The sequence below is a fragment of the Microcebus murinus genome, chromosome 12, assembly GCF_040939455.1.
Source record: "Microcebus murinus isolate Inina chromosome 12, M.murinus_Inina_mat1.0, whole genome shotgun sequence".
In the NCBI taxonomy this organism is placed as follows: Eukaryota; Metazoa; Chordata; class Mammalia; order Primates; family Cheirogaleidae; genus Microcebus; species Microcebus murinus.
Window position 1 is genome coordinate 42,007,637 of NC_134115.1, and position 20,484 is coordinate 42,028,120.

Here is a 20,484-nt window from a genome sequence, read left to right on the forward strand (position 1 = left end):
AGAATTGTATGGCCAACTCAATGTTAGCTCCACAAAAGGATTTCCCCATGTTTCCAGTGTTTGGTGATTTACAGAAATAAAATTGTATGAGTTTATAAATACACAGAAGTTTGGTTTTTGGCATGTCTTTGTTCAAATGACAAAAATGTTGAATAAAAATAGAGATACCTCAGTAAGGAAAAAATGAAAAGTTAGCTATTTTAGACATTTGCATGTTTGCTTCATCAAGAACGAGAGTCAGGTAACGAAACAGGTGTACTAGATTTGTGAAGATGGTGAATGGGCAATGGCTCATAAGTAAAAACAGGAATACAGGTCTAAACACCACAAAAGACTTCATTTAGGTATGGTAGCCTGTGTGGAGCTCAGTCCGTCTTTGCATTTGCAGGATAACAGTTGTAGTTTGGGGATGGCGCAGGTTTGGATGGATTAGCACGACTTCACCACTGATACTAGAAAACAGATACAAGAAATCTACCTTCATTCCCCTCACTCCTAATCTCTTGATTCTTAACTTCATTTACCCCCTAAATGATGCTACTTTAAATCTTAATTCACCCTAGCAAAGAATTCACGTCAATGATAAGACCTTTTGAAATCAAATTTTCAAAATATATTTAATGAGATGAGGAAATGTTCCACAATTTTGTGTTAATTGAAAAAACTACAGCAAGTTGCAGAATGGAAGATGACTATAACACTATTTTTGTTAAAAACAAATACATATATATGTTTGTATAGACAAACAAATGTCTGAGATCATTTGCACCAATCTGTTCATTTGTCTTGGGGTGCGAAAAATTACAGTTCCTCCTCTGTTTATTTCTGTATGGAATTTTGTCATAATCAACTACTTTTTCCTTTCAAATTGGCAAGATTCTTTTTTTAAATCAAAAATAATCATAACTCAAGTTGGTAAATATGTGGAGAAAAAGACATTTTTATATTTTGCTGGTAGGGGTGTAAAACAGTGAACATTTTTTGGGCAAAATGTTCTGTATCTTATAGAAAAATTAGACATGCACAGAAAAAATGTGTATATGTAGGTATTAGTTATAAATTAAATAAAATATTACAATAGCAATTTTAAAATTCCAAAAAACATAAAACTCCAGCAGGGCATTGATTATAAACCATTTCCACCTGAGACCAAGTCTTACTCAGCCTTTTAAAATCAAATTTTCAAAAAATATTTAATGATATGAGGAAATGTTCATGGCATATGAAAAGTGGAAACAGGTGATATGCATAATAGTACGTACAATATTGTCCTGACTTTTTAATTACACAGAATAAAAGAATGTAAGGAAGCCATCAACAATAGTTATCTTTGAGTGGCATGATTGCAAAGGAGTTTTTCCTTGTACCTTTCTGGAGTTTATGAATTCTTTGCAATAAGCTACTATATCATAAACTGAAACAGCAGCAAACATCTTCGAAAGTCACACTCATTCTTCTCCTTTCCTGAAAAGAGTGGGCAGCCACTTTCAGAGCTGTGCAGTTGGGTGGGAGGTGGAGAGTCAGACTGTTATCATGTCCTGTTAGGGAAGAAGCTCCTACACCATGGTGGACAGGAGGGGGCGGCCAAAGGGAGAAGAGGAAAAACCAAAATATTCTCAGGCCATGTAAGAAATCCCCAAACTTCATAAGTAGCTGAGTGTAGGATCGTTGTTTTGTTTTGGGATATTTTATTTGCCTTAAAAACAAAAGTGTTACAAAAGTAACACTTAACAAATGCCTGTTATTATCTAAATTCTAGTTACATGGTCCCCTGTTGTGGCTCTAGTCATAATCATGCTAAAATATATCCTAGATCTTATTAGGGTGCATAGCTTCTTCAAAAGCAGATCTTCTGGCTCGGTATACAAGAAGCATTGTTCAGTATTGAAGTGCAAGGTGTGGTGTGCTTTTAAAAAGAAAGTTGTATCCTATGATAACTCATATTCGATTCCTTGAAAATCATCTCAAACATGCCAGAACCTTAGCAATGACAGGAGTCCTTTCTACCTGACCTGAGCCCTCCCTCTTTGAAGGAGGACTGCAGGTTGCATAAGCTGCAGTTATCTTGTTCAGACAAAAATGATTTCCTACAAAATGAATGTTGGGTTGTGCCTGTGTTTTGCATATGTTAAATCCAGTAGCTTCTCCCTCCAGTTACCCAGGTACCACCATGACAGTAGTTTACTCATGCGTGGAGACTTATTTGAACCAATTCATCACTCAAAGGTGGTCAACATCGTATTGTCTTGGCAGAAAAAGCTTTTGAAGGCAAGAGACTGAGGGGGTCATTTCTCCTACACTGCTGGCCGTGGTCAGTCACTTCCTAAAGCCTTTTGACCACTCTGCTCAGAGAGGCCATTGGAGTCAGGGGGATTATAGGAGAAAGTTTGAGGCTTTCCTTATGAGGTTTTTACACATAATGATTTTTTTTTTGCAAGAAAAACCTTGCGCTTTTGATGTAAAAGAAGCTTTACAACATATATCCAACATTTTCCTATCAATAAATTCCATGCATTTCAAGGGATAACTCTTTTACGATACCCATGCTTTTTAAGATGAATGTTGGTGTGGGGAGAGTATCTGATTTAAGTTCTGGTACTTTCTCCAAACTCCACTCCCTTTTCCATCTCTGCTATGGAGTGCAGGAAGGAACTCTTATAATTCTTACAAATTTGCAGCCAAATAAACCCAGAAAATTATTCCTCATTGGACAATACAGTCACGTTTCTCAACAGAGAGTGGAGAGTTAGACATCAAGAAAAAGATAGTAACAGACTGAAGAGTGGGATGGGACTAATAAAAAAAATCCTGAAATATAATTTAAAAGTTCATTATAATAAAATTTAAAAGCCAATAATTTTAATATGTACAAAGTGCTTCTTACACACTGTGTCAATGATACCAATACCTTCTCTTTTCTCCTAATGTGTCATTTCATTACATTTGCTGGACTTTCCTAGTGCCAAAGGCCCATCCAGCACCCACCTTGTCTATCATGACTCCCCAGTTTAGATAGAGACCATGGGGGTTGATTTTATGTGTCAACTTTGCTAGGCTACGGTGTATTTTAAATGTGATTAACTCTGAAATCAGTAGACTTTGAGTAATGCAAATCGCCCTCCATAATATGGGTGGGCCTCATCCAGTCACAGGCCTTAAGAGAAAAGACCCAGGTCCCCCAAAGAGGAAGGAACTTTGCCCCCAGACTGCCTTTGGGCTCAAGCCTGCAACATCAACTCCTGCTGAAATTTGTAGCCTACCAGCTTGGCCTTATAACTGCATGAGCCTACCCCTTAAGATAAATCCTGGCTGGGCGTGGTAGCTCCCACCTGTAATCCTAGCACTCTGGGAGGCCGAAGAGGAAGGATCACTTGAGGTCAGGAGTTCGAGACCAGCCTGAGCAAGAGCGAGACCCCATCTCCACTAAAAATAGAAAGAAATTAGCTGGACAACTAAAAATATTAGTAGAAAAAATTAGCTGGGCATAGTGGTGCATGCCTGTAGTCCCAGCTACTCAGGAGGCTGAGGCAGGAGGATTGCTTGAGCCTAGGAGTTTAAGGTTGCTGTGAGCTAGGCTGACACCACAGCATTCTAGCCAGGGCGACAGAGTGAGACTCTGTCTCAAAAAAAAAAAAGATAAATCTCTCTCTGTTTTTATCTCTCTCCATATCTGTCTATATTGATCATACATACATACTACATACATGTATATATGTATAACACCAAGGGAAAATATGATTATTTTATAGTCATAAAGTATCCTGAAGTAAGAGAAAAATTTATATCTGCTTTGCTATTGGTGGAAGTGTGTAGAAAAGGAGTGAACTACTTCCAAGGAAAGTAGATTCAAAGATTTGAGAGCCAGAATATATTTGATGTATTTTGACTCAGAAAAGAAAAACATGTTATGCCCTCCAAGAATCATTGTAATAGTCAACAAACATGGCAGTGTAGTGTCAGAGAAAGGACACAGAATTTGGAATCAGAAAGACTTGAGGTCTTTGTGTATATTTGATCAAATTATTTAACTTCTGAACCTCAGTTCCCTCACCTAGAAAATGTAGGCAATAAAACTTACCTCATAGGATTTTTGTGAAAATCAAATGAGATTTATATAAAGTGGATCTGACCCACAGTTAACACTAAAGAAATGGTAGCTGCCGCTATTATTATCCTCACCATTATTACACATGCGATATTGATGCTGCCTTGTAAGTTTGCATATTAGTTGAAAGCCATTACAATGCCGGTAGATGACATGGACCAATAAGCATCATCATAAGAGTACAGTTAAGTCACACCATGTAACAGTAGTCACAAGATATTGAATATCATCTGTGTTTCAGGCAATATGCTACTGCTTTGACTACCTAACTGCACTGGATTCTCACCACAGTGCTGCAGGCATGCTTTTCAAAGAAGGCAAAGTAGACTCAGAGGAGATAAAGAAGTCTTTTAAGGTCACACAGTTAATAAATGGCAAACAGAAATGCAAACCTGGGTCTGCTGACTACAAAGCCCTTTTTTGTTTTCCTCCTTTCTGTACTATAACCACCTCTTAGGGTTAGCCAGTAGCCCACACTCGGGGACCATGTCTGTTTTGGTCACCCAATATGCCCAGCATGGTGTAGATACACAACCCGTATTTGAATGAAAGAGGGAAGGAAATAAGGAAATAGCTCTTAAAGTTGCTTTCGTCACATCTCTGGCTATGATCTACGTGTTTGTCATACTTGCCTGAATGGTGAATGAAACGGGTTCTTCCCACACTCTCCCATTCACAACAAAGCCTTGGTTTGTCCTGTCGGTGGCCACAAAAGTGAAGCAGTCACTGTGGGAGTCCCCTCCGGAGTGCTGGTAGGCCACCTTCCTGCTGTCCACATCCTGCTGAGTGAAGTTGTGTCGCAGCAGCACTGTCCCCCGCAGGTAGAGCTGGCCGTGCTTTGGGAGCTCAGCCAAGAGGAAGGTGAGGCTCTCCACGGGCGTGTCAGGGTCGCTCAGCTGAAGGAGGTCAGGCGAGAGCAGGCCCATGGCCCCTTCGGCCAGTCTCAACCCCTTGTTCCTGGTCACCACGGGCAAGGCTCTGTCCACAGTCTCCAGCGTGATCTCAAGCACCCCGTGCTTGGTGCGCAGCCCGTTGCTGACGATGAATCTGGCAAAGAGAGGCAAGGCAGCCTTCAGCATGGATTCTTGTGTCACCATCTACTGGAATGAAATGATAACAATACACACCTTTACTAAAGGGTATGTCGTGTTGTGACTCAAATGAAAAAATCAAGGGCAGATCTTTCAGGAGAACGCCTTTCTATCATTAACCAGTCACTGGGTAACATGTAAACTGACCATTCTAATGCCCACAAGCATTTTCCCAACAACATTAATGGTACACCCATGTGATGGAGCTGGAAACTCTGCCAACGATATTTCTCAGCCTTGTCAGCGCTTAGGGTAGTTCCTTGCACCTAACAGGGATTGCCCATCCAATCTATTATAGACCTATTATATTATATTTATTAATATAATAAGACCTATTATATTATATTATATTTGAGTTTAGAGAGCATACTCCTTTTATTTATTTATAACTTTGCAATTGTACATCCTACCTAGAAATGCAATAAGCTTAACTTTTAATAGCGATAATTGGGACCCCAATACAATAAAGTATTGAATAGGCTAAATTTGCTAATTCATTCTATTCATCTTTTCATGGTAAATTTCTTAAGGGTGGATCACATTTCTTGCCATGTAATTTTACCTAACTCATCTCCCTTTTCTGGACCTCATTCTCACTCTTCTATAAAATGAAAGGATGGTCTTTAAGTATCATCCAACTCTAAAATATTATATGAGGCTCTAATCTCTTACAGTTTACACATGCTTCTACATTTGTTCCTTATAAAGTATGTGGGAGTTATGCTAGACAGGAATTGTTTCTTTGCTTCAAAGAATGTTCAGAAATTTCATGGGAGATCATAAGGAAGGTATAATAGTAGTTGGAGCTGGGACTAGAACCCAGGTCTTTTGACCCTACACCCTCTGCTCTTGCAGAGTTTTTAATAAATACTGCTTTAGCAATCCACCACAAAAGAATTATGGCACCTAAGCACCATTGCAAAACTATAAAGAGAAAGATGAAATGACACACATTCAAGATGAGCAAAATCTCCCTTATAATCTTGGGTTTGTGATACCATAATATGCTTTTGATTGTATTGATCACTAAATCATATTCTACCGGTTACTGCCAATCTCACAATAACACTAATTTAAATGATATTTACAAAATTTCAATATATAATTTCTATTTTAAGGATAATTAAGAATATCATGTAAAGATGCAAAGAAGATACAATATTAAAACTCCAAAAGGTTGGGAAATCACTACTATCTGGGATTGACACATTCACCACACACCAAAGAAATGTACTTAAAAAAAACTGTAGAGCTGTGCCATTCGTTTTTCTCAATCCACCACAGTGTAGAAATATTCACGGAGGATACATTCATATCCCACTGATATAAAAATTGCTAAAAGTAATATTTTTGTGAAATATAAACTATATAAAAATTTCCTTTTGGGGGGTTCTTTATTATAGAAAGTATGAGGATTATATTTATTTTATTAATCTGGCAAATTCGACTAACAACTTCTTTATTGTTTGTGAAAGGTGTCTTGTTCTTTTAGGTTTCTTCAGGATTCAAGGGTTGATGCTTCACTTTTGACCATGAAGGAACCTGAACCAGGTTATGGGAGTGCAAGGATCACCCACTGCTTGCGGCAAAGGACTCAGGGAGAGGAACAGCTGGACGAAGAGGAAGATGAGTTTAGCTGACTACAGATTTTGCTTTGAAGGCTAGGCTCAAGTTCTTGAGCTTTCTAATTATCTATTCGATCAGACTACCTACAAGGAAGGTAGTGATGTGATGCAAACACAATGGAATTTATCTCCAAAAAGTTAAAACTGCTAAGTGACGTATAACAAATAAAGGAAATTTTGACATTGGATACACCTAGACTTGTAAAGGATGGAACCTACTCTTTTGTCACAGCATCATTTTTGCAGTTTGAATCAGGATATTAAATTATCTTTAGAATTGTAGATGGAGCAAAATCACAGTTTCCTTAAAACAAACCAATAGTTTTCCTTTTGTATTCTAAAGCTTTGATCAATTATATTCTAAGCAAATGGGCAATTTCATTGCTAAATCATGAAGTGTTTGCAAAATTAGTTATTTATTTAAAAAAGGGTGCACCTAGAAAAGTGTGTATTGTTCAATTTTTTTAATTTAGCCACCTTCCCTTCACCAGTCAAAAGTCAAGCAATATTCACTTCTAGGCATAAAAATTAGGCTCTATGTCTCGGGCAAAGCCTTTCATGAAATTATGTCCTTATTTTGTTGTTTTCCGGTTACTTTTTTATATTTCCCCCTAGATTCTATCGTCTGATTCAACGTAAAATTAAAAGAAGGCTAGGTGTTCCAAATTCTCGCTTTTCACTTTACCCATCCAGAAATACATTTCACACGCCTCTCATTCTATGCTGTTTTACAAATAAAGTAGCTCTCTATTCCCTACCAGGTCCCCATATCAAATGTGGAGAGTTTTAAATCAACCATTCATAGTCTAGTACAAACGAAAGCCAAAGGTCACGTATTATTAGTATTATCAGTAATTGTGGAGTTAGACTTTGTGCCCCATTAAAAGTCTGTCAAACATCAGTGAAGAAGGAAGAAGGAAGGGGAAAGAAGGGGAGAAATGGGATCAGGAGCAACAGGGTTGAAGGTGAGCTCCCGGGAGTCCCAGCAGCTCCGTCAGAGGCGGCCATCTTTAATGTCTGATTCTGACTTGCTTCTATGGAGACTGAATTCCAAAATTGCCTGACAGGGTCCTCCAAGTTCAGTCTTAGGACAGCCACATTTACTCTATGTGTGTGTGACCTTTGTGAGGACACTGAGGTTGTCTCATGATCCAGGCTGTCCACCTCAAACTCCTCCCTGCCTGATGACTGGGACCTGACCACGTTGGAAATAGGCAGTCTGCCATCAGACAGATGGGCATGGGGGCAAGCAGACCAGGGACCACAGAGGAGCAAGAAATATGTTTACTGAGGCCACCGTTCCCAGCTGGGACACCGAGGCAGCTGTCTGCACTGACCTAAAGCTAATAAGCCAGGAGTGAAAATAAATGCAATTTCTAAACATGACTGGATCAAATATGTCATTCCACTTTCACAAGTAACAATGCAAACCACTCACAGGCAAAAAAAAAAAAAAAAAAAAAAAAACATTATCAGCAAGAGGGACAGAGTGAATGGTTATGGTTGGGTTCCCAGTCAAAATAAAGCCAGCAAAGCAGGTGAAAATAGGTCAATGCTGCTCATGTCTGCAGAAGTTGACCAGATGATCTTCCAAATGCTCCCCCTCCCTCAAAAAATCCTCCAAATATGTTGTAAAGGTTTGGAACAATAGTGCCATCGCAATGTTGGTATCCACTCTGAGATAAAGAAGCTCGTGGTGTCGAGGTAGCAGCTCCTTCTGTGGGTCTATTTTGTTTAATTTCCCTTCTTACAGTCTCCTGAAAAGGGACGCAGCCAAGATGACCACCGTTCTCATGAAATTTGGGGAATGACTCTCAGATTTGTCTGGGGTGCCTGACTGGTCTGATTTCACCATTATCACGGTGCTTTCAAGCTTTCTGCATTTCCTGGCAATAGAGTTGGCTGAAGAATCTGCCATCTGTCATGGCATTTAAAAGATAAAAATGGAATCATAAATAGCGCCAGCTCCTCGGGAAAAAAAAAAAAAAAGTCCAGCCGGCATGTCAAAATGGAGGACATTAGCATGTTCTTTTAGTGCCCGGCTGCCAGCAGCTGAAGTCAGCTTGCTAATCACTTGGTGTCATCTGTCCTAGAACATGCTGCCAAATCTTTCTTCCAGGCCAGCAGCACCAAACAATGCAGGAGAAATTTATGATTCACAAAATATTTTTGCAGAAGGTAAAATCTGACTATTAAACTCCCCTGTTTAATTAATGCTGCCATATCTTACATTAAAAAGGAAGAGGAGGAAAAAAAATCCTCTGCCACAGAATTTATCTCTTCTACCCAGCCAAATTCCTTGCCAAATTTAACAGCAAACAACATAAATTTAGGTGATTAGATTGGTTGCATATATTTAATTTTTAAAAAGCACCATGATCACACTTTCATTAAAACAGGCTTTCGGCTTTGGTTTAGCTCCACTTGACAAACAACACGGCAGTCCATGATTGGGTTAGAGAAACGACAAGATTAAAATGCAGGTCTTAGGCAGATGCTAGGCTCTTCCATTATAAATATGCAAAACTGCTGGCCAAATATCAGAATGACACATTGAGGAGGTTCCTTTGCACACATGAGTTTTCCCCGCAATTTTTTTGGTAAAACAAAGTATAATGGAAAGAATTCTCCACTGGAAATGAGCTCTCAGCCCTGGATTCAGTGATGATTCAATTTATGTCAATTTAGGTGACATTCTTTGTCTCTTGGAACCTTGGTTTTCTCATGCATAAAATGGGAACAATCACATCTCTCTCAAGGTGACAGTTTAAAGCTTAAGGCTTAACATACAAAAAAGAGTCTGGTACACTGCCTGGTGCATTGCAGATGTTCAAGCAATACTAGCTTTCCTACGTGTAAATGAAGGGATTGGACCAAACCAATGTTTTTCAACCTTCGTTGTTCGTTTTCTCCCTATGGCCCTGTTTCCTAATCTTAAATCATTCAAATTCCACCATCATCATTTTTGCCATATGCCTGTACTACTTGTACTCATTTCTTACTATTTTCCTTTATATCAATTCACTTTTTTACTTAAATAAAAGATTTAAAAGGAGATATTTTAACTACTAGAACTGAAAGTTTTAAATACTAAAAACTGAATTACCATAAATACTACAAAAGTGAATATAAGAAAGTAGTGCTTTAATTCTAGCTAGATATTGCTGCCCAAAGGCTTGACACCTGAGGCCTGTACTCTCTTTGTTTAAAAGGGAACACAATCAATAGGAAGAGCTGTTAAAGACTTAACACAACCTGCTAAGGTGTCACAGCCTTTTTGCTAAAAGAAAATCTTGCCCAGAAGCCCAGTGTTCAAAAAAAAACTAGAAAACAAAGTGTCAAAAAAAAAAAAAAAAAAAACAAAAACAGAACAAAGTTCGATCAGTACATTTGTCTGAAGGCCCCAGAACTCCACCAATTTAGCTCTTCATTTTCTATCTCTGGGAGGCCCTGGGAGGGCTTCCATAAATTCTCAGAGCTCCTCAGAACAATGGACTGGACCAGACCTGCGACTGCTAGTCCTGACTGCACCAAGAATTGTCTGGAGAGCTTCTAAAAATACAGATCTGGGCCTGAGACTGGACTTACCAAAGTTGCCTCTCTGGGGTGAGGCGTAAGAATTAGTATTTTGTAATTCTCCCAGGTGATTCTCTGAGGATCTAGAAATGTAGAAATTCCTGGGATGAATGATTTCCAAAATGCCATCTCATATGACTTTCTCTGGATGAAAATTAGGACATTTTTACAGTATCACCAATCCTTACATAGGGAGATTTTGTTTTTTAGTCTCAGCATCTGATCAGTACCTAACCTTCATTTCTCGGCATCTTTACATGTTCATTCTTTGGCTTCTCCAGCAAGGTCACTGGTTTCTCCAACACAGTCATTAATATCTTCAGCAGACTGTCCTGTGGGCATTGATTGAGGGAAGCAGGAAGGGAGAAAAGCAAGAAGTTCCAGAAACAAGTGTAAAATTAAAAGCCCTGGATCAGATACACATGTATTAAGCCAAGAAGCACCCAGCCTTCGTTAGCAAACAAGAAAAGAAGAAGAATCATTGCTCTTCTCTGTACCTTTTTCCCTCCTTCAAGATCATGCTTGATGTTAATAAAGAGCAGCGGTAAGAAGGAGCCAAGGAAAGAATGTAATAAACAATGATAACAATAACAGTAATAATAATAATACTGATTTAGCAGCTAATACCAATTTAATTCTTCCTATGTGCCAGATATCATTTTAAGTACTTTACACACATAAACTCATTTAAACCTCCCAACAACCCTGGGAGGCAGGTGCTATGAGCATCATCTCATTTCACTGAAGAGGAAACAAGCCCAGGAGCTTGTATAACTTGATGAAGACCACAGACTTGTGAGTAATTTCCTTAACAACTATACCATACTAGTTCTCCAATGAAAGAACCAGCTCAGAAAGAAATCTCTACTCTTTTTTTTTTTTTTTTTTTTTTGACAGAGTCTCGCTTGTTGCCCAGGCTATAGTGAGTGCCGTGGCGTCAGCCTAGCTCACAGCAAACTCAAACTCCTGGGCTCAAGTAATCCTTCTGCCTCAGCCTCCCAAGTAGCTGGGACTACAGGCATGTGCCACCATGCCCGGCTAATTTTTTTTTATATATATATATTAGTTGGCCAATTGATTTCTTTCTATTTATAGTAGAGACGGGGTCTCGCTCTTGCTCAGGCTGGTTTCGAACTCCTGACCTCAAGCAATCCGCCCGCCTCGGCCTCCCAGAGTGCTAGGATTACAGGCGTGAGCCACCGCGCCCAGCCAGAAATCTCTACTCTTAATGTTTTAATTAATGCCTAGCAACCCTCAAGCACTGAATTGGTAAAGATATTGATCGATCAAATGATTACCTACTTGGTGAGGGACATTTATCAAGACAAAAAAGAACGTTTTAGTTCAGCTTTCCTGGCTTTTTGTTTAAGAATTAGACTATGCAAATCAGCTCTCAGAAATCATTTTAAATGCTAAAAAGGTAAACAAAATAATTTTTGCCAACCTTTAAACAGTGTTTATAATAGCAGACATACTGAGTTTACATAGACAAAATGCATGAGAGAGGAGAGTGGTAGGTATTTGAATATGGGTGTATTGGTAATACTGGATAGTTCATGGGAACCCATCGAATAATATAGGAGTGTGCTCTATTTATGTTATTTTATAGCACTTTTTAGAAGGTTGTATTGTGACATGGTGAAAATTGTACCCCAGGGGCCAAAAGCCTTGGTGTATGGCAGATAAATCAGTGTTCTCAGGGTCTTGTTAATGAGTAAAATTCAAATTTGGATTATGTACCATTCCTTCAAAGACTAGTCCAACATTTCCTGGTCCTTGTCCCTGGCCTACGGATCTGTATTTCTATTAAGGGCCTCAAGTCTGACCAGCTTTGAGAATTGCTAGATTATAGATCTTCTAGAGTTGCTCTTGCTTTATGTGACTTGAAACACATTTCCATATTTTAAATGAATGTAGACTTTCATTAATGTTTTATCTCTGCCTTTTCACCACAGACTGTTAGTCACTCCAGTGATTTATTTGATACAGAATCCTTGAACAGGTGCACAGCCCCCAATTACACCATTGTTTCTATGGGGAAATATGATCCACTTTTATGACAACATGATTTATGATACAGTTACCCGAACACATTGTGTCAAAAGGCAGTGTCTGCTTATGCCAAATGTTTACTAATAAATGCCTTTTCCTCAGATAGACAAACATACTCCAAAGAGAGAAATTACTTTTCTACATCCATCCTTAGCTGGGACCCTCAGCTCTTCACACTTCTCCTCATAGAAGAGCTTGCATTTAGGCCTTCTTATTGCATTTATTTTTCCACAACAGGCCCTAATGTCTTCCTTTGCTGCTATTATTTTAATTGTGCACTTTTAGGCAATAGAAAAAAAAGCACAGCTATACCAAAGCTGGAAAAGTATTCATTTTTTTCTCTTTTTCTTTCCTTTCTTTAAAAAATAAATTTTATTATATATACTTAAGGTATACAACATGATGTTATGAGATATATATGTATTTTGTAAAATGATTACTATAGTGCAACATACTAATATATCTCCTTTTCTTCCTTCCTTCCTTCCTTCTTTCCTTTCTTTCTTTCTTTTTTTTTTTTTTTTTTTTTTTTGACAAGGTCTCACTCTGTTGCCTGGGCTAGAGCACAGTGGCATCTCATAATTTACTGCAACCTCAAACTCCTAGGCTCAAGCAATCCTCCTCCCTCAGCCTCCCAAGGAGCTGGGACTACACGCCTGGCTAATTTTTCTATTTTTTGCAGAGATGGGATCTCGCTCTTGCTCAGCCTAGTCTCCTGGCCTCAAGCGATCCTCTCACCTCAGCCTCCCAGAGTGCTGGGATTACAGATATGAGCCACCATTCCCGGCTTTTTCTCTTTCTAAGTATTAATCCCAGGAAGAGGGTCAGAAAAGTTTCCATAGGGCTCACCTGAACGTGTCACTTGGGACAGGTTCCTTGCCCTTATGTATGTAGCAAACCGTCTGCCCTGCTACGTCCATTTGGCTGAAGCTTGTAATGGGGACTCCAGGGTAGCGAACATATTCCAACTGGCCATGTCGCGGCGGGGAGGTGATAACATAGAGCAGCTCCTCGGGCTTGTCTGTTCCGTCCACAGCCAGGAGAGTGGTGGTTGTCAAGAAAGCTCTGTCACCTTTAGACACCACCAGTGGCTTTGTAAGGATGACGATATCACCTGTGTGGCAGAAGAGGTTGTGGCCAAGAACCACATTTAAAAACATATAATGTCCCCAGCAAAGGGAGAAGACAAAGGTCAAACTGTGCAAAAATCAAAACTAACACGACATAGAAAGGTTTACATAGCTATTATTAATAAAAGAATTAGGCGAAAGATATGTACAGATATTTCAAGGAAGAGGAAACACATGTAACCAATAAAGATATAAAAATGCTCAATCTCATTAATGATTGTGGAAATACAAACAAGATCACAATAAGTTGCCATCTCGTAACTCTTTGGTTGTAACTCAAAGATGTAGAAGTCTGACTGTACTAAGTGCTGAAGAGGATGTAGGGCAAGAGAACCTTGCAAAGAGTCCTGGAGGGAGTGTAAATTGGTACACAGTTTGGCATTATTTTGTAAAGCATTGGATATTCACATACACCCTGACCCAGTGATTCTACTGGAGCTGTGTACTTGAAAGAAACACTTGCACTTCTACCACAGGAGATAATAATAAACTGTGGAGCAAGAATTCGTACTCAAACCATCTTAATTTGAGAGCACAGGCTCTTAAATACTGTATTACTTTGCTCCCTCTCTGTAATAGATAGGGAGTTCTTATGAATCAATACTAAGAGTGAATATCCCAAAATGAAAATACGTGAAGTAAATGTCAAGCCGTTTCTGAATTAAAAAAGTACAAATGGCCAATAAAATTTTGAAAAGATATTCAGTCTCATAAGGAAACAAGAAATGAAAACAAAACAGGAAAGTGGTATCATTTCAACCAGTGGTTCTTAATGAAGGGCAATTTTGCCATCACCACCCCCACGCCAGGGACATTTGGCAATGTCTGGACACATTGCTGGTTGTCATAACTGGGGGTTGCTATTAATACTTGCATCCAGTGGGCAGAGGCCTGAGATGCTGCTAAACATTCTACAATGCATAAGGAAGTCCCTTACAACAAAGAATTATCCATTCCAAAACATCAACAGTGCCAAGATTGGGAAACCCTGTTTTAAATGACTGATTTGGTCTTTTTGCTTTACTATGCATTTATCTCAAAATGTTATGCAACTTCATAGTATCTACATAGAGTCAAAGACCATCCTAAATTTAAGCCAAATTTAGGATGATCTTCAAGGCACAGATGCTACAGGGTGAAGTGAGATCAAAACATGAAGCAAATAAGAAACATGAACAAGGCCAGGGAAACAAATAAGCACCCACGAGAGGTTTCACCAGGAGAAGAAATGGGTCTGAGGAGAGGATGAGCAACTACCTCTTGCCACAGTGCAATTTTCAGCACTGTGAGGACAGAGTATGGGTTACGGTCAACTTTAGACCACGTCCTCCTAAACTTCTCTGAAAGATCTCTGCACTGTTTTTGCAAATATGCAAATCAGGAGACACAACAAAATCAGAAGAGTTAATGTTATTTATAATAGTTCCCAAATGGAAATAACGCAAATATTAATGTTATGATTAACTATTCAGTATAGTTTCATTTAGAGATAATTATGGTTATAAAGTCATCAGCAACCTGAGAAAATTCATGTTAATTAAAAAACAAAACCATGATACAACACTGTACAGTGATAAAACATCACTATGTAAAAAGAATCAAAGAGGAAAATTTCTGAACTTTTGAAAATGATAATAGGTTAATATATCTATATGGATCAGGCTTTCATAAATCCTTTAAGAACACGGTCATATGTCAGTTGCGGCAGAGTCTGGTGAGGCACTGGCCAGCTTGTTTCCTCTCTTCCTGGAGGCACAGCTCAAGTTCCAAGCCCAGCCTCCCTTCATCTGGCACGTGACCATGACCCAGCCACTGGAATGCATACCAGAGAGGTCCAGCCTTTGAGCCTAGTCCATGAAATCCTCTAATTTTCCTCTACATCTCACTTCCTGAGTGACTCCAAGGGCCTCAGAGAAGAGAGAGTGTCTAGATAACAGGAGTCCCCAGGGGACTGTGGAACAGAGCTCTCCTCCGGCACTGTGAAGCCATGCGCTAAGCCAGTGAGAAGACACAGCCTACACTAAAACGTTAGTTGTCTGCCATAACGTATTATTTCTATTACATTTTGCCTGGATATATACTTATGATGAATAGATTTTTGAAGAGAGAAATAAATGTGTACAGTAACATCTATCTTATCTGAAAGTCACTTATGAGACATCTTCAAGGAACACAGTTTACAACCAGGATATAAGCAAATAAAATATATTATTATACAGCCTAAAATAAGCATCTCAAGATTGATCAATCAAGCTGACTGAAATTTTTTTTAAAAGATTAGGACAATTGTAATTCTACCACACATGAAGTCAGATTTTTTTTTAATTGAACTTAGGCATCCAATTAAGCTCTGAGCTTCCTGGCAGCCAAGGCAAAAAAACAAGAAGAAGGAGGAGGAAGAGGAAGAGGAAGAGGAAGAGGAAGAGGAAGAGGAAGAAGAAGAAGAAGAAGAAGAAGAAGAAGAAGAAGAAGAAGAAGAAGAAGAAGAAGAAGAAGAAGAAGAAAGAAGGAGGAGGAAGAAGAAGAAGTAGAAGAGTTATTACTATTTAGTCAAGCATGTACTGAGGATCTAAGACTGTGCTTGGTTCTGGGACTCTCTAGATCCTGGAACTATACAGATGAATGAGCTATATCCTTACCCTCTTCACATAAGCTATAAGCAAAATTATAGGATAGTGATAGTTGGGCATCAAGGGCATTAAACTCTCTCTTAATGAGCTTTGTTTTTAAATCTCTCTTCCAGCCACCATTTATAAGTTGCTGAATTGTGTTATACAAATAATTCTGTTTGATTAATTCAAGAGAAGCTTACTATCTTATAGGGTTTTCCTTTGTCCCTAAGGTCTGTATATCAGCACCTTCAAAGTGAAAAGAGTAACAACTTACAGCCTTTTCAATGAGAAGGTTCCTTTTTGTTATTTTTTTAAGTTTTAAAATGTATTTGTTATCATGATACTAGAAATATTTGTTCTTTGAAACTCCATTCTTAAGTGATAGATCACTTACCGAAGAGAGTTATTGCATCACTTTGGTAAAATTTTACATAAAGCAGAAATCCCTAACAGTTAAAGCAGCCTGTGCAGCCACATCATAAGCAAGGCTGGATTTCCAAGAGGCTTTTTGAAATACTGAACATCACAAATGGATTGGCTACTCTCGTGAACCTCATAGGTCCCAGGCAAAGCAGGTGAGGAGCCCAAGGATCTAAATATAAATGACGGAATTTCAGGGATGAAGGATGAAAGGAAAAAAAGAAAGAAGGGAGGGGAAAAGAAACACATGAGTACTTATCCCAGCTCACTTCCGGTTATAAAAATTGATCCAAATAAACCTTCATAGACATGCCTTTACCTTTTCCCATGTCCTTGATGGTGATATGACAGTCAAAAGCAGGTGACCTGTTGTCGCCATCCCAAAGGTAGAAGGTGAAGCTATCTTGATTCTGGGAATCCATTGCTCCAGTGTGTGTATATCTCAGCAAGTTCAGATCCACTTCCTCCTGGGTGCATTTCATGCCAGGGTAGAGAGGGACCCAGTCCCTCCCTATCTGAAAAGTGCCAGAATGAGTCAGCTGCCCATGGCTTTTCCCCCCAAGCCATGTTAGTGAACACTTTCCATATCCCCTGAAAACCTCCAAGAGAAATTATATTTCGGGGAAATCCCTCACAGGTTTTGCCATTTTACATTTTTTTTCCCCAAAGAAATAGATTAAAATAATTCAAGAACTTGGGAAAAAAACTAGCTTCAACAAAAGGGTTTTTGACAAAGGCATGTGGCAATACAACAGCATTGCTACTTCCAAAGTATTTATCATAAGCAATCATAGCTGATTAAATATTCTAGTTAATGAAGCAGGTGGGTAATCGAGCTGCTGGAATGGGTTTTTTTAGAAATTAAATGTGTTTCCTTTAGAGTTTCCTTTTTTTCAGTTCACATCATTGGACAACTAATCAAACCTATTTTTTTCCAAAGTGATTTGTTACTAGTCTTATCTGAAGTAGATAAAACAAAAATAGAACGGGGAGGCATTTACCCTCCAGTACATTTTCTGGCCTTACTAAAGCCCAAAGAAAATGATCAGGATCACTACCACTCTCTCACTTATATCATTTATATCCTAAGTCAGCAAAACATATAAACTATAAATATCATATATTATTTTTATCAGAATCTTCTAAAAGTAAGCCAACTTTACCAACCTTGGTTCAGAAATTGTGGCATTTTAAATTTTAAAAGGTTCTTATGCTGAGGGAGTTGGCTAACAACTGAGAGTATTAGAGAATGTAATAATCAATCTGTATCATATTAATAATCCCATTATTATTCTCTTAAGATATAAAGCTTTCCCTAGGAATAGCTCATAAAATGCCCTTTGACATAATTCAAGAAAAATGTCATCTTAAAATTTAACATATGATATTATTCTGCTCTTTTCTTGTCTGGTGTAAGAGACTAAAACAGAAATCTAAATCATTTTCTTTTTATTTCTCTTGATACGTTATTCCAGAGACTCCCAGTTCCAGGCAAAAGAGCTGCTTGTTCTCGTCTCTGCCCCTTTTGTTACCACCTCCTTTTATGTCATTCTACTTGATAAAGTTTGTTTCTCTTTAACATTTTTGCCCATCTGATGTTTGTAGACTTATGTTCCACCCTGGTGCTTACTGGATGAAAGTTAATCATATCATACTAAGCCTACTATTAGTTTTCATCATGAGATCTATTTGCAAATATAATTTTTAAAAACAGATCCTCTTTCAGGTTTCAAGCTGGACAACCAGCAATTCTATTTAACTTTTTCCCTTTGTAATCTTGTCTGAAAAAGTATTAATAAATATAGAAGAAGATATCTTTTGGTCTCTCTCATCTCCATCTAATTCCTCGCCTGCACCCCCAAATGTGGGTTTGACTCAATGCAATCATTGGAAGACCCAGGAAGAGGAAGAAAAGAAGATTCAGACTCAAGGTGAGGAAAACTAAGAAAAGTCAACAAGAATATAACAGCCCTTGAAAGGGTCCAGGAGGCCAGTAGTCCCAGTCCCCTGGTCTCAGAAAGACTCGGGGTGCCGGAGGGAACTGGGAGAGACTGTGTGAAGCCATGCTGGGAACTCGGACCCATCTGGATTTTCACATATCCAAAACAGTCCCATTCCCAAGCCACCCAAATGTGTGAGCTTTCACTGCATTTCTGCTTCATTACTCTTTGAAATGAAATAAGGACACAGCTGTACCTCAATTTACATCAGTGATTGCTCTTCACTCTGATTCTCTATGGTGCCTACGGTCTACGGCAGACAACCAAGCTGTTCCACACAGAAAGAACTCTCGCTGCTTCTCTAGGACTGTGCCTACATCGATTACAAGTTAAGCATTCTATCAAATAATCACACTGGGGATGGTTGGTGGCTGTGGTTGCTAGCCTTAATCCACCATTCACATAGACATTTTGACTGATTTCTCAACGGACCTTCTCAAGCAACTGATCTATAACTCGTGTTGGGCTAATCTCTTGGCATCATGCACACAAATCTAAATCAGACTGAAATGTTGCTGTTCCAGGACTAATATGAAACAAGGAGGTATTATCAGACCACAAAGCAACATATTCTATATGTCAGTAAAGTCCAGCTGACCTTACCCCTAGTATCCCTTAATATTTCCATGCTTATTTGCTTTCCATTAAAATGAGTAATTTCTACAGCATACACAAATCTAGGAATGTTAATGTATTATATCATACAGTTTATTGAATTCAAATGTGGCAATTATTAAAATCTGACAGATGTTAGTAGGGTGGGATGACTCCCCACATAAAGTTTCCTCCCATGCTTACTTTTTGGTTCAAGATTTTGCCCATCCAAGCCTTAACATGAGGGCGCTGGTGCCTCAAGGGGAAGTAAGACTACAGAATAAAGGCAAGAGCCTTTCCGCGTTGAAGAGCATCTCAGGTAGACTACAGAACAATGTGGTATATTATTTGCTGAGTAAGCTGTCTCCCTGGAAAAGAGATAAGGATTGTCCCTGCTCAGGGCGGAAGATGAGAATTGGGAGTAAAATGAGAAAGCTGCTCACTGCAGTGGACCATTGAGAAGGCAGGAGGTGATAATACTCAGATAATGTCTTTTTTTTTTTTTTTTTTGAGACAGAGTCTTCCTTTGTTGCCTGGGCTAGAGAGAGTGCCGTAGTGTTAGCCTCGCTCACAGCAACCTCAAACTCCTGGGCTCAAGTGATCCTCCTGCTTCAGCCTCCTGAGTAGCTGGAACTACAGGCATGAGCCACCACGTCTGGCTAATATTTTTTTTCTGTTTTTAGTTGACAGGTTAATTTTTTTTTTCTATTTTGAGTAGAGATGGGGTCTCACTATTGCTCAGGCTGGTCTTGAACTCCTGATCTCAAACAATCCTCCCGCCTCGACCTCCCAGAGTGCTAGGATTATAGGCGTGAGACATTGACCCCCGGCCTCAGATAATGTCTTAACTGGAATCACCACAGGCAGAAGGAGCTAGAGGAAGCCCCTCTAAATTTCCCTAGGCCTGACAGTCATGAAAGAATAATCAAATTGTTCATATCCCTGAGAATGGTCTAGAACTTAGGAGAGAGAGAGAGAGAGAGAGAGAGAGAGAGAGAGAGAGAGAGAGAGAGAGGAAGAGAGATTGTAGACCTGAAGGAGTTCCATGGTTGAGATGATGGATGCAAAACATGAATGTTATATGGATCCCAAGTCAGAAGTCTGGCAGGAATGAAGATATCTCAAAAATGCTAGATTCTACTCAGAAACCAGACAATTTGTTTTATTCCTCCTTCAGAATTTAGGGACAGTCCCTATAGGGAGAGGGCAGTGAAGAACCTTACTATTGGTTCAATTTACCCCAAATTGACTAAGAAAATTTGAACAGTGTGAGTTCACC

General features: G+C 39.0%; 1 protein-coding gene across 8 annotated transcripts in view; it reads right to left on the bottom strand.

Annotated features, from left to right (window-relative positions):
* Window positions 1-20,484, bottom strand: part of FREM1 (FRAS1 related extracellular matrix 1) — a 137,982-nt gene that overhangs the window by 34,106 nt on the left and 83,392 nt on the right. For 3 of the 8 annotated variants that reach the window (XM_012769645.2, XM_076008744.1, XM_012769648.3), the window contains 3 exons: window positions 16,931-17,126; window positions 13,299-13,563; window positions 4,738-5,152 (listed from right to left, as the gene is read on the bottom strand). In XM_012769645.2, coding sequence (XP_012625099.2) covers window positions 4,738-5,152; window positions 13,299-13,563; window positions 16,931-17,126 — 876 coding nt within the window. Of the gene's footprint in view, window positions 1-4,737; window positions 5,206-13,298; window positions 13,564-16,930; window positions 17,127-20,484 lie in introns of those variants that run through there. The other 5 variants (XM_076008746.1, XM_076008745.1, XM_076008750.1 and 2 more) reach the window with 5 other exon arrangements.